We start from the raw sequence: 18,895 nt of genomic DNA on the forward strand, positions 1-18,895 counted from the left end.
CAAGAGGAAGGCTTTCCTGGAATGTTTGGAGAGCATCCGGGCAGGTGTGGGAGGAGAACAGGCTGTGTCAGAGGCTGGGGGGCCACGTGTGGGGCTTCTTGGCTTTGTCCATTCCCCTGAGTGAGAGGGAGCCAGAAGGGCTCGGAGCTTCTAGGGACAAGGCCTGACTCCGGTGCTCACATGCGCCCTCTGGTGGGAGTGGGCATGGGAAGCCAGCAAGGCAGTCCGGGTAGGATTCTTAGAGCTGGACTGTGACCCTCACCTCCTCCCTGTCTGCTTCCAGCTGCTGAGGAAGAGGCACATAGGGAATGACATCGTGACGATCATCTTCCAGGAGCCCGGCGCCTTACCTTTCACCCCTAAGAACATCCGCTCGCACTTCCAGCATGTCTTCATCATCGTCCGAGTCCATAACCCCTGCACTGAGAATGTCTGCTATAGGTATGGCTGCCAATGTCCTGGCCACCACAGCCAGGCCCTGAGAGGCTGAGGAAGGATGTACCTGGTCGCAGGTCCCACCTCACCTCTCTTCCTGGCTCCCAGGTTCCCAGCAGGGCCTATATTTCTTGGAATTTTCTGCCTGTAAGTAATGGGAAACCACCTCATCCTGGCCCGCAGGGAGATGTGCTCATATGTATTGGCTCTTGGGAACAGCGCAGGAAGGCTCGGCCTGGTGTCCCATGGTCCTGAAGGAAACTTCCTTTCTGGCAGCATTCAGTTTAACATCTTCCCAGCTGTAGGGGGTAAATATTGATTGGGCTGGGGTGTGGCTCAGTTCACAGAAGGCATAGCTAGCGCACAGAGTCCTGAGTTTGATGCCCAGTGCTACGTAAACCAAGCACAGTGGTGCATTCCTGTGACTCCAGTGTTTGGAAGGTGGAGGCAGGAGAATCAGGAGTTCAAGGTCACCCTCAGCCGTCTATCAAGTTTAAGGCCAGCCTGGACTACGTGAGACCCTGTCTCAATGAGGGAAAGAGATAAAGAACCTCACCCGTCAGTCACTGGGACTTGAGCAGAGGCTCTGTGGGGTCCCTCTGGCCTGGCTGGAGTCAGGTGCCTCTAGGAGCTAAATGCCTGGCCTGGCGTTGAACGTGACAACAGAGAGCTACGGGGGTGATGACCTGGAGTCAGACCCCAATGAAACTGGGGTAGAGGCTCTCTGGGATCACCTACATGGGTGCCCTGCTTATGGTATTGTTGGGGAATATGGTTTGAGAAGATTTGGGGGACAGAGTCTCACTATGTAGCCCAGGCTATCTTCAAACTCACACTCCTCCTGGTTGAATGTTAGGATGATAGGCATGTTGAATTGGGAGGTTTTAGCCCCACATAGACATGTATCCTAGGCCTCAAGCCTGTTCTTTACCCTCTGCAATAGCAGGGCTACCCCACGTTAGTGGCTGTCCCCAGAACCTAAAGGGGAAGCCCTTGGAGACTAGGAGCAAGATTGAACTGGGTCCTCAGAAGCACTGGACCCAGCAGCCCAGGCCCAGGCTGTGGGGACTGGAGCAGGTATACTGTTTCCCGAGACTACAGGAGGGCGGGCGGGCGTGCAGCTGCATCACCCCTCCCCCGCCCAGCCGTCCTCACCAGAGTGCTGCTTCTATGTCTCTAGTCCCTGTACATAGTGTTCCCTGTCAGCACAAGTGCTGGCTGGCTAGAGCCTCTGCTCTAGAGCCTAGGGACTTCCACTCAGCAGTCTCCGAGGTCTTTGCATTCCAGAATTCTGTCGAGTGGATACGTGACAGTTTCCCACTGCCCTCCAAGGACAGGCGTTGGGACGCTTTGCTGGCGCCTGGACAGTGACCTCATTTCTGCACTCATTGCAGTCACCATCAAGCATGGAGCTGTCTAGGAAATGGTTGCAGTGGAAGTGGGGGCGCGAGGGCCCCTGCCCATGTACACTGGTAGACTTGGTCTTGTGAGAGCTGGCGGTATTTAATAGTTTGATGTTAGCATGCAGCTGATGTGAGCTGCTGTGTGGGCCGAATTGCCCAGTGGCTGCTGGGGACCAGCACCATCAGTCATTGCCCTGGCCCAAGGCCACCCCCCTCGTTACTAGAACATACTGTCGCAGCTGCAGGATGCTGGCTGTTTCTCCACACCTGAAAGATAGCCCAGGTGACAGAGAACAGATGCTCACACGTGCCAGGGAAGAGGAAGCAGCCTGCTTGTGTCTCCGAGGTCAGCAGGGAGGCTGAGGTAGCCAGGTAGCCCTTCTCCCCTATCCTCAGACCTTTCTACTTTGGCAGGGGAGTGGCACAGGATAGGGGATCGAATGCAGGCTGAGTCCACGCTAGGCAGCACTTCACCACTAAACCCTTGTTCTGCTTTATTTCTAGGGCTTGGTTTGTATTGTTTTTGTAGACTTTTGCGTAGCCACTCTGGTCTCAGATATGCTCTATAGCTCAGACTGGCCTCGAACCCATAGTCATCCACCTGCCTCAGCTTCCCAAGTACTGGAATTATAAACTTGAGGCATCATGACGAACTTAATGTGTCAAAGCACCCCTAAGTCAGGATTTCTTTGGGGATTGGGGGTACAGTGGGTTGGCCGTTGTGGTGTGCATGTGTGTATGTGTGGTGTGCGTGTGTGTATGTGTGTCTCCTGGACACAGCCCTCACTCATGTTAGGCATGTGTTATGCCTCTGACCTATAGCCCCAGCCATGCCCTTGGCTTTTCTGAGGCAATTTTGCTGTCTAGCACAGGCTAGCCTGCAACTCAACTATATAGCCCAGGCTGGCCTCAAACTTGTGATCCTCCTGCTTCAGCTATCCGAATGTAGGGAATATAGGGGTACGCTGCTGCGCTCAGTGCTTGTCCTCCTGTCTGTGCCTTCCTCCCCTACCTTATAGTCCCAGCAGCCCGCTCCCGCCTCCCACCTCCCGGATGCTCAGGCTTGCTCTCCAGCGTGACTTCTTCCTGACACACAGCCCTTCTTGGTTTGGGGAGGTTTGTTGTTGCTGTTGTCTTACGATTTAATTTTGAAAGATTTTTATTATGCCATATTTTAAACATTCTGAAAAGTGCAGGAAATAATGGATCATGTGCCCCGCCAGCAGATTTAACAGATGTTAGCATTTTGCCTTCCTTGCTTCACTGTTTCCTCTTTTCTTGATTTTTTTTAAAGAAAGGAAATGTTAGTAATACAACAGCTGTGCCTCACCCATTCCAAGGCACCCACTCTCTGGGCAGACCTACCCTCAGTGCCTCCCCCAGCTCTGAGGAGAATACCGGGGCCAGCCTGCCCCACCCTCCCTCCTGGCCCCATTGAACCATGTGCATGCATGTGTGTGTGTGTGTGTGTGTGTGTGTGTGTGTGTGTGTGTGTGTGCGCGCGCGCGCGCGCGTGCGTGCGTGCGTGTGAATACATGTACTCATGTAGCCCAGGCTGGCCTCAAACTCTGTGTATCCAGTCATGGCCTTGGACTCCTGCTTCTCTCTCACAAGTGGCAGAATTACAGGCGTGTACCACCATGCCCGGCTAACGCATCAGAGGACCTTGAAAGGCCAGCGATCCACACTGTTGGCCCTGAGAGAACAACAGTTGAATGACTGATTGCACATGTCCTAGAAGCTCCCGCTGAGCTCTAGAGGACAAGGAGGCCTGGTGGCCACACATCTTCTGCTTGTGCCATTCCTTAATGGCCACCAGCATCTTCCCTGAGCCTGAGGGTTGTAAAGAAGCCTAGCCCCTCCAGCTAAAACTGAGGAGCCAGCCATTCCGGCTGTCCAGAACCATCAGCAGCTTACAATCTCATGACTCCAAATCATGAGTCAGGATGTGAGGCAAGCCAGCCTGTCAGCGAGCAGTTGAATGCCAGGGGAAGTTGCAGAGCTCCCTTAGAGTTGAGACCGCGATCCTGGTTGACCTGGCTGGGGCTCCATCACTACCCTCTGTGGTCACACCTACCCTTGCTTATTGGTGGAAGACATTTTCTTCTCCCCGTGTAATGAGTGCCTGGGTTGATGCTGGAGAACCCACTGAGGCCGGATCGGCGGGCATGTGGGGCCCTCCCACTCGGGAAGGAGACTGCTAGGATGATGGAGATGAAAGGCAGGGGTCAGGCTAACCTTTGGGGCTCCTTGGTTGCTCAGTGCATCAGAGGCGGCCACAGTGGTCTTTGCAGATGCATCTCTTTCTGTCATGGAGCCAAAGAGAAGCAGAAGCCACTGCTGTCACCACCAAGGACTTGACAGACTCAGTGTGGATGGTTCAGGGGACAGCAGGGAACTGCCGTATCCAGGACTAGGGGCAGCAAGGAACCAGTATCGCCCACCCCGTAAACCAAGGGGCCTGAGAGGAGTTTCTAGAAGCTGGTGAGAGTTGTGGCCCTGAGAAAGGGGCCGCCTAGCAAAAGCCGTGGCTGTGACTAAGGTATCAAGCCAAAGGTATCGAGGCCTGGCAGGAAAGAAAGGAGAAAGGTGAATACAGTTGTATTTAGCAGCAGGGAATATGGCGTTAATGGTTAAACCAACCATTGCATAGGCTTTGCAGGTCGAACTTACACCCTGTCGTCAGTAGACAACACGATACACTAAGTGACGGAAGATGGCCTCTCCGCCCAGCTTGCGCGTGGGTGCACCCCAGCATCTTTCCTCTTACCAGTGGCTCCTTTCCCCAAACTCACTTAGAAGCTTGTGCCTGTGGGACCCCAGGTACATAGGCCTTCCTCCAAGACCATGGCAGATGGGAAGTGTGAGACTCCTCCAGGGCCATGTGTGGCATGCCCCTGTCGCCTGAGCTCTGGCCTGGGCTTGCCTCCTGCATGTACTCTTTCCCACTTGGGCTGCCCCACATGCTGTTCCTTCTGTCTGCTGTGTTTTGCCCCACTCTGGGGTCTTAGCTGTCACCTTCTCAGCCCCACCGCCACCCCATCCCCAGACACTGCTGTCCAAAGCAGGAGCTTCTGTCCTGCCCTGGCCACCACTCTGTTCGTCAGTGTCTATTTATTCGTGTGCTGAGTCAGCAGTTGTGGAAAGACCGGGATCTCTGTATCTGAAAAGCTGAGAGGAGCATCCAGGAAGCCCCTGTCAAGCAGATGGGTGAATGTTACCCCATTCCCTGTCAAGATGAGGGACGGTGCTGTAGAGAGAGGTCAACCAAACGCCTGCAGGCATTGGGCTGTGTTTGGGTCGAATAGGGTAGTGTATAATCTGTAGTCTGTTTATTTTATTTATTCTTTTTGAGAAAAGGTCTAATGACCTTGAATTCCTGATCCTCCTGCCTCTACCTCCTGAGTTTTTGGATTATAAGCATGTGCCACCACACAGATTTTCAAAATCTTTGTTGATATGATTTACAAAGTATATTAATATCAATAGAGTATTTTTAAAACACGAAGTCGCACACACGTGTTCCACGGCCAGGCAGCTAGCCCGACACTGACAGTGCCCGACAAGAACTGCAGCTCTGACCTCTGCCTTAGACCAGTGGCTCTCAGCCTTCCTAGCGCTGCGACCCTTTAGTATAGCTCATGTGTCAGCTCATAAACTTATTTCGTTGCTACTTCGTTACTGTAATTCTGCTACTGTTATAAATTATGATATAAATACATGATACACAGGGTATCTGATAAGTAGCCTCTATGAAAGAGTTACTCAGCAGCACCAGCACCACCCCACCAAGGGGTCTCAACCCACAGGGAAAGACCTTTCCCTTAGAGTCAGCTCGTGTCCAAGCAGGCTCCAGATTTTCCTCACCCTCTTAAGAGCAGTGGGCTTTCCCCAGGGCCCATCCATGCCATTGCAGCTTAAGAGTATGAAAGCACAGGTTCCTCCAACCCTCCTACACTCACACAGTTCAAGCCCTCATCCTAAAGGCGTCGGCCAAATCAAATCATGTGATCAGCGGGCATGCAGTAAGCTTGCATCTGACTAGGACAGTAGAGAGTAGAGAGGACAGAAGGTTGTTTGGTGTTTTCCCCCCCAAACCGTAATCTAACACATAGTTTATGTAAACCAAGAGTAAGTGAAGCCAGTAACTGTAGCCAGGAGCTGTAGCTGTAACCCTAGCACTCAGGAAGTTGAGATGGGCTGTCTCAAGTTCAAGGTCAACTGGGCTTCATCATTAGACTGTCTAGGAAAACCAAGGACGGTGGAAGATGCAGCTCAGTGGTAAATCACTTGTTCAGTATGTGAAAACCCGAGTCTGATCCCCAGCACTGTGTGCGTGTGCGCATGTGTATGCGTGTGTATGATATATACATAATGTTACATATCTTTAACTTTCCAGTCTAATTGACTAACCATTTATTGATTAGATCTATGCTTCCGTTCATAAAAGAAACCCCAAGGCTAGGATATGGCTCAGTACAGAACACTCGCCTAGCTCCATGGTTCCATTTCCAGCATGGCAGACAGGAAGGAGACAAGATCTGCGCTTTATCTCCTTTTTTGGGGGTGGGGAGGAGGGTGTCAGTAGGAACGAGGTTTCCATGTGCAGCCCTGGCTGTCCTGGAGTTCACTCTGTAGACCAGGCTGACCACACCTGGCTTGCTATCACCCTGGCTAGAGACGGTTGTAAGTAGCCCAGACCAACCTTGAACTCCCGATCCTTCATCTACCTCCCAAATGCTGGGGTTGCAAGTATATCTCCTATCAGTTTTAAGAAGTTGGATTTTTTTTCCCCTCCTCTAAATGGTTTCTCCCTCCTCAGCATGGCTGTGACCCGATCCAAAGACGCTCCTCCTTTTGGCCCCCCAATCCCCAACGGAACCACATTCCGCAAGTCTGATGTCTTCAGAGACTTTTTGCTAGCCAAGGTAATTAATGCTGAGAACGCTGCTCACAAATCCGACAAATTCCATACGATGGCCACCAGGACCCGTCAGGAGTACCTGAAGGACCTCGCTGAAAACTGTGTCTCCAACACCCCCATTGACTCCTCCGGCAAATTCAACCTCATCTCCCTAACCTCCAAGAAGAAGGAGAAGACAAAGGCCAGGGCAGGAGCAGAACAGCACAGTGCCGGGGCCATTGCCTGGCGGGTGGCAGCTCAGGACTACGCCCAGGGCTCAGAGATTGACTGCATTCTGGGGATTTCCAACGAGTTTGTAGTGCTCCTGGACCTGCGCACCAAGGAGGTGGTATTCAACTGCTACTGTGGGGATGTCATTGGCTGGACACCAGACTCCTCCACAATAAAAATCTTCTACGGCCGAGGGGACCACATCTTTCTACAGGCTGCAGAGGGTTCTGTGGAGGACATCAGGGACATTGTCCAGAGGCTAAAGGTAAGGAAGAGGGCCCAACAGTGGGTGTCTTGCATGTTTGGCAGAAGGTTCCAGAAGGATTGTGATACCTTCCCTGGCCCAGGCAGTCAGGTGTAACATGCCCTAAGAATCAGAACTCACTCTCTGTCTCGTGCTCTGTGACACACACACACACACACACACACACACACACACACACACACAGAGTCTGGTGAATCCTTCAGCCCACATTGCTCTGGAGAAGGTGTGGCCAGTCTGTGGTAACCATCCCTTCCCCTTGGAAGGATAAAAACAAACCAACCAACCCCCTGAAAGTAGGTAGAACATGCAAGTGTAACACACTGAAAGTCTGAGAGGAGCTGGAGGATAAGCCCAGAGGTAGAGCGTTTGACAAGGCCTGGGTCCTTTTCCCAGTACTGAAACTGAGAGAGCTTTTCTCTGGGAGAATTACAATAGAAGAAAAGGTTCCTGGGCACGGAGAGACGGCTCAGAAGTTGAGACCCTGTGCTGCTCCTGCAGAGGGCTTAAGCTCAATTCCAAGCGTCTGCGTCAGGCAGCTCACAACTGCCTGTACCTCCAGCCTCAGAGGTTTCCAACCTCTGGCCTCCATGGGTGCCAAGTCCCTACACTGTCATGCACATACCGGCCCACAGACATACACTTTTACAAAAGTGAAAACTACGTAAAAGATTCTAGGGTTGGGGATTTAGCTCAGTGGTAGAGTGCTTGCCTAGGAAGCGCAAGGCCCTGGGTTCGGTCCCCAGCTCTGAAAAAAAAAGAACCAAAAAAAAAAAAAAAAAGATTCTAGACCAGGTTGGTCTAACCTGTGGCCCTTGAGCCCCACATAAACCAGGATAGCTATGAATGTGGTCCAGAACATTTGTAGACCACACCACCACATCAGATATCAAAAGGTTGCCTACCCCAGTCTAGACCGTTAAAGTATACAGGGGGGGCAAGAAGCATAAAAAATAACGAGAAAGTACAAAGAAAGACACTGAGTTCTGTTTCTTACCAGTAGTCACAGTGACCATGAATGGTTTGACTTTCTGTAATAAAAGACAAGGACATAAAATACGATGAAGATTCTATTCTCACTCTGCTTGTGTGGCACACAGTGTTGATTCCACCACTAGCGGGAGGCGACAAGTAGGTCTGTGTGAGTTCAAAGCCAGCCAGGTCACACAGTGAGTTCCAGGACATCTAGAGCTATGTGGAAAGATCCTGCCTCAAAACAAAACAAAGAAGTTAATCCCTGAGTCAGGATATAGCTTGATGTTAGAGTACTGATTGCCTGGCATGTTTGAGACCCTGGGTTTCATCTCCAGCACCACCAGGCAGGGTCAGATTAAGGGCTAAAAAGTCTTAATTCCTTCCTGTGGACAGCTCAACGCTTGGCCTAACCAAGAGCGGTCAATTAGCATCAAATGAGAGGTAATGGTAGCCTGGAACATTGTGTTGAGAAGAGCTGAGATCGCACCTGAACTGCATAGAGTGCACTGGGGTCAGCTCTGAGGTCTTTGGTCGGTAGCGGCGTGCCAAGCATGCCAGAGAAAGCCGTACCCACAGTGGTTAAGAGTATGGGGTCTATAGACTGACTTCCAACCACCAGTATTGCCATTTTCTGGCGGTGTGACCACCAGACACACTCAGACTCTACTCTGTGTGATCCTGTAGCTATGATAAGATATTGGAGTAGGGGGGCAACCCAGGGAATAGCATCACCCGCTGTAGGCAGATCGTTCTATCTAGTTAGCAGAATCACAGTCATTACCCACAGGTAAGGTAACCCCTTCTCCCAGTCAGGTTGGCAACCTTAAACATCATAGTGACTCAGTTTCTCTACCGGGAAACAGAAACAGTAGCCATCCTGTCAGTGCTGGGGACAGAGCTCAGTGGTAGAGCACTTGCCTAGCGTACCTGAGGGCCTCAGTTCAGTCTCTAGTACTTAGGGAGGGACGGAGGGAGGGAGGGAGGAAGGAAGGAAGGAAGAGAGGAAGGAAGGGGGGGGATCCTATATAATATGCAAATTTTTATTTCATTTGATTGCATATATGTTAGGAAAGTTTTAAAGTATCAGTGACTTAACGTTGTCTAGGCGAGCTTCCTCAACTTGCTTGGCCATGACCTCGCCCTGTAGCATCACTCTCTGTTAAATCAGGTGGGATTGGTTAAACTCCCATCTCAGCTTGCCTGACTTCACAATTCATACATCTTAGTGAAACCACTGTAGCTAGTGTGTCAGTCGCCTGACAGAAAGTGAGGTCCCGTTCACAGCACGGCCAATCCAAACATACCCGATCTGTATGAGCTGGGAGGCTGAACAGGGTCGGGCCTGGTCAGTACTCTGATGAAAAGGTAAGGTTTGAACCCCAGGGGTCTACATCACTTCTGATCTCAAACTTAAGTTTACGAAGGCATCCAGTAGGCATTCAACAAACGCAGACCAATCATTGGTTTGTCGAGTGAGTTGTTTGCATGACACTTCAACGTCCTCTGCCAGCTTAAATGCTGTTCTCTCCATTTGATGTAGATGGAGAAACTCAGGCTCAGAGAGGAACATACTCACATGTGCCCACATGGCCTGCGGGTAGCAGAATTGTCCTCTGATTCCAAGTTGTTCTGCCTCCCGACATTCTCAATCAGAACACAAGGCTGGTCTCTAGCTGCTTCCTCAGAATCTTCCCAGGGCTGCCCAAGTGACCCCGGAAACCTCACAGTCACTGCAAGCTGTGGTTTCTCCCATGCTCCCATGCTTCCTGTTTCAGGAAAGGCCAAGTCCATTATTCGGTTGAGGTCAGGGAACTTGTAATCAGCCAGGGACCCCCTTGTTCTCACATCCACACCCCATCTGTCAGCGCCACCTTCAAGCAGCCTGAAGCTGCTTCTCCCGCTCCCATCCATACCTACCCCATAACACAAGCCGCCCATGGCTCTGGATTTGGGGGAGAGTTAAGACATGCTCTCATCATGTAGCCCAGGCTAGCGTCGAAGCTGTGATTTTCTACCTCAGCTTCAGGAATGCTAAGATTGCAGGCCTGCTCCACCATGCCTAGCCTCTCCTGAATTATTGCAGGAGCCTACACACATGTGTGCATGGTGCACATACACACACATGCACACATACATTATTGCAGGAGCCTACACACGTGTGTGCATGGTGCACTTACACATGGCACACACATGCACACACAACCCCTTCTCTCTCTCTCTCTCTCTCTCTCTCTCTCTCTCTCTCTCTCTCTCTCTCTCTCTCTCTCTCTCTCCACCTTTGTTCCACTGTGATCTGTCCTCAGCATGGGGTCTGCTCACCTGGGTCCTGTGTTCCAAACCCTTATCTTCCCCTAGGTGAAAGGCAAAGCAGGCGGCCTGTGCGTTCACTCCCTGTTACTCCCTCTAGGAGCCGCTTCCCACCGCGCCCTGCTCCTCACACACAGACCTGCCAGGCAGGTGTGCGACCTCAGGGCCTTTGTACTCCTATCCCTTCTTACTGAAACTCTCTGACCGCCCCATGGCCTAGTCACTCCCTTCCTGCAAGCCTTTGGTCACATGTCCCCTGCGATCTCATTGTCTGGAATTGAAAACTCAGCCAGTAAGCTCCAACCATTTGCCACGTCTGCCGCGTTGCCTTCTTTTCAGTACTGTGCGTTGGGCTTTGTTGCTGCTGTTGTTTTCCCTCAGAACTTGAGTCTACGTGGAGTGGGTCCCCAGGTACACAGACAGCGGTCAGCTGTCAGCTGGTCAGGTGGGTCAAAGGAGCACAAGTGACACCCATCAGTGACACACCCACATGGACTGCAGGCACTGTCCCCTAGCACCCCGGCTTGTGAGGAGGTCCGCCCTGCGGAAGTGACCTCCCCAAGCAGTGAGTAGTGATCATCCTAATGAAGGGAAAGGGTAGCCTCATTCAAAACACAAAACACATTGGAAAAGTGGAAGTGGAAGAGCGGGTAGGCGGCGTAGTCTACACCGCCATCCAGTCTCCTGCAGCTAACACCGCCACTGCTTTGCCCAGCCCTGGAACAAGAAACCACTATAGAAGGAAGCATGTGTGACCAAGCTGATGGCAGTACTAATCGATGGCAAGACCGTGACTGTTTAGAAGGCACCTTGCATTCCATTTAGCAAACTAGCTTTCCCACTAGGGCTTATGCCCGCCCAAACCGTAGGCTATGACCATTCCTTCCTGAGGAGTGGACCTCCAGTGCAGTCACAGAGTGGTTGGCAAGGCTGGGGAGAATGGCTCTCAGTGAGTAAGAGCACTTGCTACGGAAGCCCGAGGACAACCTGAGTTCAACCCCTCCCCCCCAGCACCCACATAAAAAGCCAAATGAGGCCATGCACATACCTATACCCCACCAACGTGGAGGACAGAAACAGGATGATTGGCGGGGCTTGCTGGCTGCAGATAGCAAGCCTACTTCAGAAAGCTAGCCTGGTTCAAAGTGAGCCTATCTCATGGGAATAAAGTGGGAAAGGCTAGCTCAGCACACTCACTGTCCTCCCCTGACCTGCACGTGCGTGCACATGCACACACACACACACACACACACACACACACACACACAGATACATGAAGAAAAGGGCAGAAGACTTGGTGATGTCCTTTCTGTCCGGGCCACTGTAGCTCCAGTGACCACATCCTACCTGGCAGGTTGGTAGCATAGCAAAGGTAAGGGTTTTTTGGCATCCCAAGAAGATTCACTAATGGTAGGCAGACCCTGGGGCTTCCGGTCAGCGTGTATTTATGTCTTACGTTCATGTATAAGCACTAAGGCATCATGCATGAGCAAAGCTGAAAGAAATGAGAAGTGAGGCCTTTGTGACCTGGTCTGTTCCATGCTGGGAGGTTTGGGCCTCCAAGAACAATGCCACCAAGTGGAAGTATGTGACATGAGACCCCAAGCCAGTGAAGGTCACCTAACACTGCAGCCTACCACACTCCCTACTTACTGCAATGCTTAGGACCACTGTGCAGGTCAGGACACACTCATGGTTAAAACAGCAAGGGTTTGTATCATATCACACGGTTATCCAAGTGACCAAGGGCTCTGCCCAACCCTCTTCTAGCTCTGAGGCCTCCAGCCATCCAGACAGCCTCTCGTACCTAGAACATTACTCGTCTCCATGGCAGAACCCAAAAAGGCCCATGCAGTGTCACATCGGCAATTAAATGTTCACCCAGGCCTTAGTGAGGGAGGCTGAGGTAGGAAAAACACAAGTCTAAGGACAGCCTGGGCAATTCAGGGAGAGACCCTGCTTCAAAATTAAAAGTCACAGAGAAGGCTGGGGGCACTGGGGAGATGGCTCAGTGGAGTGGGAACGTCTATAAAAGTGTGAGGACCTGAGGTTTCAGCTCCAGCATCCAACATAAAAAGGTAGGCTTAGCCATGTGGACCTCTCACTCCAGCGCTAGGCATGACAGACAGACAAATCAGTGGGATCCTCTGGACACTGTCCTAACTAAAAAGCAACCAACTCTAGGCTCAGAGAAAGACCAGCCTCAAGGGAGTAATCAGAGATCCAGAGAGGACACTTGATGTCTTCTGTGTACATGTACGTACACACGTCTGGGCACACGCACACGCACGCACACACCCTACCAGTAAGGAGTTGAAGATGTCCAGTGGTGAGAGCATTTGCCCAGAACCCACCAATGAGAGTCTGGGTGTGGCTCAGTGGTAGAACATTTGCTTAGAATACACATAATTCTATATTCCATCCCTAGTGCCACAAAATCAATCAATCAATCAGTTAGTTAGTTAGTTAGTAAGTAAGTTAGTAAGTACCCCAACCAAAAGGCCAGGCCTGCTCAGCTCACAGCTCGCACAGCTGACCACAGTGGGCTGAGAGGAGAGGGAGGAAACAGGAATATTTGGAGAATACAGTTCATGGCTACACAGAGTGGTATGTACATATTTCCTGCCCAGACTGGGATCCTGGTGACACCTCGAAGGCAAGTGGGACTCGCCAGTCCCTCTCAGAGGGGACTGATTGGACAGGGGTCTTCAGAGCCCGCCTCTGAGCCAAACAGCTGAGACTCATCCCACCCACTGCCCACAGGTGATGACCAATGGCTGGGAGACGGTGGATATGACCCTGCGGCGGAATGGGCTGGGGCAGCTGGGCTTCCATGTGAAGTACGATGGGACAGTGGCTGAAGTGGAGGACTATGGGTTTGCCTGGCAGGCTGGCCTCCGGCAAGGCAGCCGACTGGTAGAGATCTGCAAGGTGGCCGTGGTGACACTAAGCCACGACCAGATGATCGACCTGCTGCGCACCTCCGTCACCGTGAAGGTGGTCATCATCCCACCCTTTGAAGACGGCACTCCCCGACGGTAAGAGAGCATCACCCTGGGGGGCAGGTAGGGGACAAGATTGGCAGCTTCCAGATGACTGCAAGGGGTTCCCCTGTCATAAGTCACCCAAGACCCCAGTGAAGGAACCTTATAAGTCAGTGATTCTCTACCTTCCCAATGCTGCAGCCCTTTAACACAGCTCTTTGTGTTGTGGTCTCTCTCACACACACACACACGCGTGCACACACACACCATAAAATTATTTCTGTTGCTACTTCCTAACTGTAAGTTTGCTGCTGTTATAAATCATGATGTAATATCTGTATTTTCTGATGGTCTTAAGCAACTCCTGAGAAAGGGGTTCCGGGTTGAGAACCGCTTTGATAAGCCCTGTTTCAGAGGGCTAATGACAGTGGGAGTGGCGTAAATGAGGGTCTTGTGGGAACTGGTTCTCATCGTAAGTCCCCGGTGTGTACCTCCCCAGCACCCATTACATACATTACATATATTACATACATTACATTACATACATTAGTAGTCACCTTTTCCAGATGGTATACAAAGTGTGAAAGCAGCAGGACACGGGGACATTTATTGGGCTCCGTGCTATATGCAAGCTCCGTTTGCAGTGCTAGGCCTGGCACAGTGGACAGGGCAGAGTAAGCCCTTTTGTGTTCTACAGGAAGAGATAGACCCGGAAGTAGATACACAAGGTCTGGGGAGGGGGGTGGTGCGCCTGAATTCAAGGCCAGCCTCAACTCTGAAGAAAGATCCAGTCTCAAGAAGGGGGTGGGCATGGGGCAGGCAGTGGCTTTGATTGGATTTGAGGCCAGCTCCACAGAAGGGAATCCACCTTGGCTTGGAAGGCCAGAGGCCCCACTGGAGAACGCTACTGCTGTTGTTTGCTGTAGGGGCCTGATGGACCTGTCAAAATGTCTTCTGAATAACCCTGCTTGTGCCGGTGGGTAGTGGCGCTGTCGGCTTTGGTTGCAGAAGCCTCTTTTTACAGTGACAGTGGTGTCTGCAGACACTGGTCACAGTACAGAGGGCTGTTGAATGCTCAGGCATCCTCTCCAAGGCTCTGGGAGCATGGACGAGGGGGCAGACAACGTGTGAGAGCTGGAGGGAGGGTGGCGAGGGAGTGGCGTGGAATGCCAACTTCTGGGTATGACACGGATGTCGCTTGCTTTGTTCGGTCGGTTGTTTCGGCTTTTGTTTTGTTTCCTTAAGATAAGGTCTCACTATGTAACCCTGCTGTCCTGGAGTGCTATATAGACCAGACTGGCTCGAGCTCAGAGTCACCTGCCCCCGTGCGCCTAGTGCTGTTTAAAGACATGTGCCTCCAGCCCAGCTCAGTGTCTTTAGCTGTGAAAGGTCATACACTGGAGCCGAGGGTGCTCATAACACGTACGTGGCCCTGGGTTCGGTTCCCACCGCATGCATGACCCAGATGTAGTGGCATGCACCTGCAATCCCAGCACTCGGGAAGTGGAGGCCAGAGGACCCAGAATTCAAGGTCTTGAGCTTGGTTGCTGTCATTCTCAGTCAGTCTCCCACCACAGGCAACACAGCTCTGGACTGGGTCTCCCCAGCATAGCAACGCTGGCAAAAATAGATCTTTATACTGCCCTGTTGTAAAATATAATACGGCTGTGCGGCGGCGGCAGCGTGCGGTGTCAGGGGATGCCTGGGGGTCCCCCTGAGAAATCAAGCCATGCGACATTTATTTGGGGGAAGGGGAGGGGAAGGGGACCTGAAGAAGTAGTAGAGGCAGACAGACAGCAGCAGAGCCATGAGGGCAAAAAAGGGACACAAAGACTGACAGAAAGGACACACAGAGAGGCCAGCAGGGAGCACATTGGAACAGAGAGAGAGAAAGGGTGCAGGGGAGCAAACGGTCCTTTTTATACACTGCTGCGCCTAGATCACACCTGGCTGCAGCAAGCGATGACATAAGGTGCCACTAGGTCCCCGGGAGGAGCACAGCAGAATTGCCTATAAGCCATCACCCCACCCCAGTAATTCCAGCAGTGTCTCCCAGGTTGCTCTCACTGCTCTGACAGTAACTGCTAAAGCCCGTGACAGTCCTACACTAGTCACTTTGTCTGGGATGAGAGGCGTTCCCGATTGGTTGGATACGGATCACATGCTCATGCCCAGCATCCAGGGGTGAGCTCTGCCTGGCTCAGAGCTCAGAGCAATCTCAGGCTATGTGGCCTTCCTGCACCTCTGCCAGCCTGGCTTATCTGGTGGCTCTGTCAGAGGGGTGCATCCCCATTGTTCCCTACCTGGTGCCTGGGGGCTTCTGATCCCCAAAACAGCCATAAGGAACGCTGAACATCAGCTCTACCACACGACTGCAGAAAGGTACCCTGAGTAGGGCCTGGGACAGGAACACGCCCTCAGGCCCTCAGGTGACATGGCTCTGTAGCAGCCAGGCCCGAGCATCTCAGGCCATAGGAACGTCGGAATGAGATCCTCTGGACCTGCCTCTCAGAGCTTGGCCCTTGTGATCTTAGAGGAGGATTTTTCCCTGAGCTCAGCCTTCTGTAAGCTCGGGTTCCCTCCCGTGCTGCGTGGCACACCGTGGCAGCGATGGCAGAGCCGCCTGCCCAGCTTGGGTCCCCACACCCCAGGCTGCATCTCTGCACTGTGGTGCATGTGCCAGCCAGACACGGGCCTGCGTCTATTTCCAGGGTTCTGGGTTTCGTGTGCTTTTCTCCTTTTTTAAGCCACCTTGCAAAGTAGGTCACCTGCCTCCCTTCCATCAGCATCTGAGATTCTAGGGAACAAGGCAGGGACTGTCCTTTGATTTTTGAGGGCATTGGCTTTTCCGGCCCAAAGTACTGCTTGGGGTGTTGGGAGGGGCTGGTTCGTTGAAAACACTGGCCAACCAGAGGCCTGAGCCAGAGAAAAGGGAAGGGACGAAGAGAAGCCAAGACCTGGAGGAAGAAAGAGATTCAGGTCTAGGGGTTATAGCCCTGCGTAAGCTTCAGGCCCTAATTTGAAAGACGCCTCTCAGGCTTTAAGATGAATCACCACAGTTTGGAGTTGGCCCACTGTAAGCAGGACATCTGGTCCCTCTCCAGCAGAAGGCCCGTGTGCTAGCGGGCCCAGAGCTTACAAGTAATAAACTTGTCTTTCCAGGGGGTGGCCAGAGACCTATGACATGAGTGCGTCGGAACCCAAGATGGAGTCGGAAGCCGCTACCCCTGGGGGCCGACCCCCCTACCGCAGCAACGCTCCCTGGCAGTGGAGCGGGCCTGCCTCCCACAACTCCCTGCCGGCCACCAAGTGGACCACCCCTGCCACTCCCGGCCATGCCCAGTCCCTGAGCCGACTCCCGAAGCACACACCCGGGGTGCCCTTCCGGGAGTCCCAGCCACTGCACAGCAAGAGGTAAGGACCCCCAGGACACCACTGCTGTCCACTGTCCCACCTGCCCACAAGCCACCCCTCCCCCCTCTCTGCTTTCCCACCCTTCCTCTTCCTCTTCCCCTCTGTCACTTTCCTTTTTTTTTTTTTTTTTTTTTTTTTTTTAAGATTTATTTCATGTATGTGAGTACACTGTCGCTGTCTTCAGACACACCAGAAGAGGGCATCAGATCCCATTACAGATGGTTGTGAGCCACCATGTGGTTGTTAGGATTTGAACTCAACCTCTGTAAGAACAGTCGGTGCTCTTAACCACTGAACCACGTCTCTAGCCCTCTTTTTTTTTTTTTTTTTTTGGACTTTTTGAGACAAAGCTTGTCTGTGTAGTCCTTGCTGTCCTAGATAGAACTCACTCTGTAGACCAGGCTGCCCTGACTCTGCTTTCAGAGTGCTGGGATTAAAGGTATTCACCTTGCCTGGCCATTTTCCTGTCTTATCCCTCCGTCTCTGTCTGCCCTCCCCATCAGTTCTTCCTTCTCTCCCCGCTCCTGCGCTGGCCCAAGGGCCCAGGACAGGGACAGAAAACTCTCTGTAGGAGGTTGGAGAAAGGTTTTTTTCCAAGGCCAATAATAAAACCTGCAGGACTGGCTTCTTGGGAAGCAGTCCAAGGGAGACCCACAAAAGTGGATCTCATAGCCGCTATCAAGTCCCTGAGCTGGTAGTCGCCTCAGGGACTTTGATACTGGTATTTAGTTTATACTATTTTGTGTTTATGGATAACTGGGGGTTGAACCTCGGTCCTTAGGCATGCTGGGCAGATGCTCTACCACTGAGCACATCCTCAGCTCACTCCCCTTTCTGTAGAACAGGATCTCGTTATGCTATTCAGACTGTCCTTAAACTGAAAAGCCTCCTGCTCCAGACTGCTCAGTAACTTGGATTACAGGTCTGGACCACCAGGCAGACCCAGCTGAAATACTCACTTGGATGCATTATATATTAAGAGATAAAGCATGCTGTGCGTGTGGCCCTCGGTCTTGCCCTGTTCTATAAATAAATACATAAATATATAAATAAGTATAAAAATAGTCAGACAAGGCAATGCACACCTCTAATCCCAGCACTTGGGAGGCAGAGGCAGCTGGATCTCTGTAGTAACAATTTTGGGATTTTGGTCTCTTAAAAACACACACACGCACAACTATTGTATGTTTTTGTTTTATTCCCAAATGTGGGATATGTGGGGCTGCTTCAGATCGTCCACAGCAGCTGACTGTGATTTGCCTCGTGCCCTAGCAGAGGCATGATTTTGCCAGCAGCAGAGAGTTTCTGCAAGTGTGCTGTTTGGAATTCTGGAGACTTTTCAGGGGTATATAACCCCCTGAGTGGTTATTGGTTGTTGGCTGCAGTTTGTTGAGTAGTTGTATACAAAGAAGAAATAACAAAAAGAAGAAATTTGGTATCTTGATGGTGAAGATCAAACTTGGCTATAATCAGCAGGAAGTAGTCTAAGGACTGCCCTCTTCGTGACCCTCGACTTTATCAAGGGACCTCTTTCCTTTCTTCTTTATCCTTTTTTTCTTTCTTATCTAGTGTTAGGAGGTTAAAAGGGATGGAAGAAAGAGGAGCCCACGAAGTAACAAAAACCAAGCTACAGACCTCAGTGAGCTCAGTGCCAGCCTTGCCTAGATCGTGGGTTCCCAGCCAGCTAGAGCTGGGAGTGAGACTCAGTCTCAAACGTGAATAAGTAAGGGAGCTGGAGAGATGACTCCGTGCTTAAAAGCACTTGTTCTTGCCAAGAATCCGGGCTCAGCTCCCAGCACCCACATGGCGGCTCACAACCATTACACTCCCGTTCCAAGGGAGCGAATGCCCTCCGCAGGCATCAGGCACCCATGCGGTATCCATATATACATGCAAGCAAAGTAGTCATACACAAATAAAAGTAAATATATCTTAAAAAATTAATTAAATACACACACACACACACACACACACACACACA

The 18,895-nt window shown here is 51.7% G+C and overlaps 1 protein-coding gene across 2 annotated transcripts in view; it reads left to right on the forward strand.

The window, feature by feature from the left end:
• Sipa1l3 (signal induced proliferation associated 1 like 3) overlaps positions 1-18,895 on the forward strand; it is an 83,550-nt gene that overhangs the window by 18,172 nt on the left and 46,483 nt on the right. For both annotated transcript variants that reach the window (XM_032893991.1, XM_032893992.1), the window contains exons 6-9: positions 284-441; positions 6,661-7,237; positions 13,280-13,554; positions 16,663-16,914. In XM_032893991.1, coding sequence (XP_032749882.1) covers positions 284-441; positions 6,661-7,237; positions 13,280-13,554; positions 16,663-16,914 — 1,262 coding nt within the window. The remainder of the gene's footprint in view (positions 1-283; positions 442-6,660; positions 7,238-13,279; positions 13,555-16,662; positions 16,915-18,895) is intronic.

The sequence above is a fragment of the Rattus rattus genome, chromosome 2 (genome assembly GCF_011064425.1).
Source record: "Rattus rattus isolate New Zealand chromosome 2, Rrattus_CSIRO_v1, whole genome shotgun sequence".
Taxonomy (NCBI): Eukaryota; Metazoa; Chordata; class Mammalia; order Rodentia; family Muridae; genus Rattus; species Rattus rattus.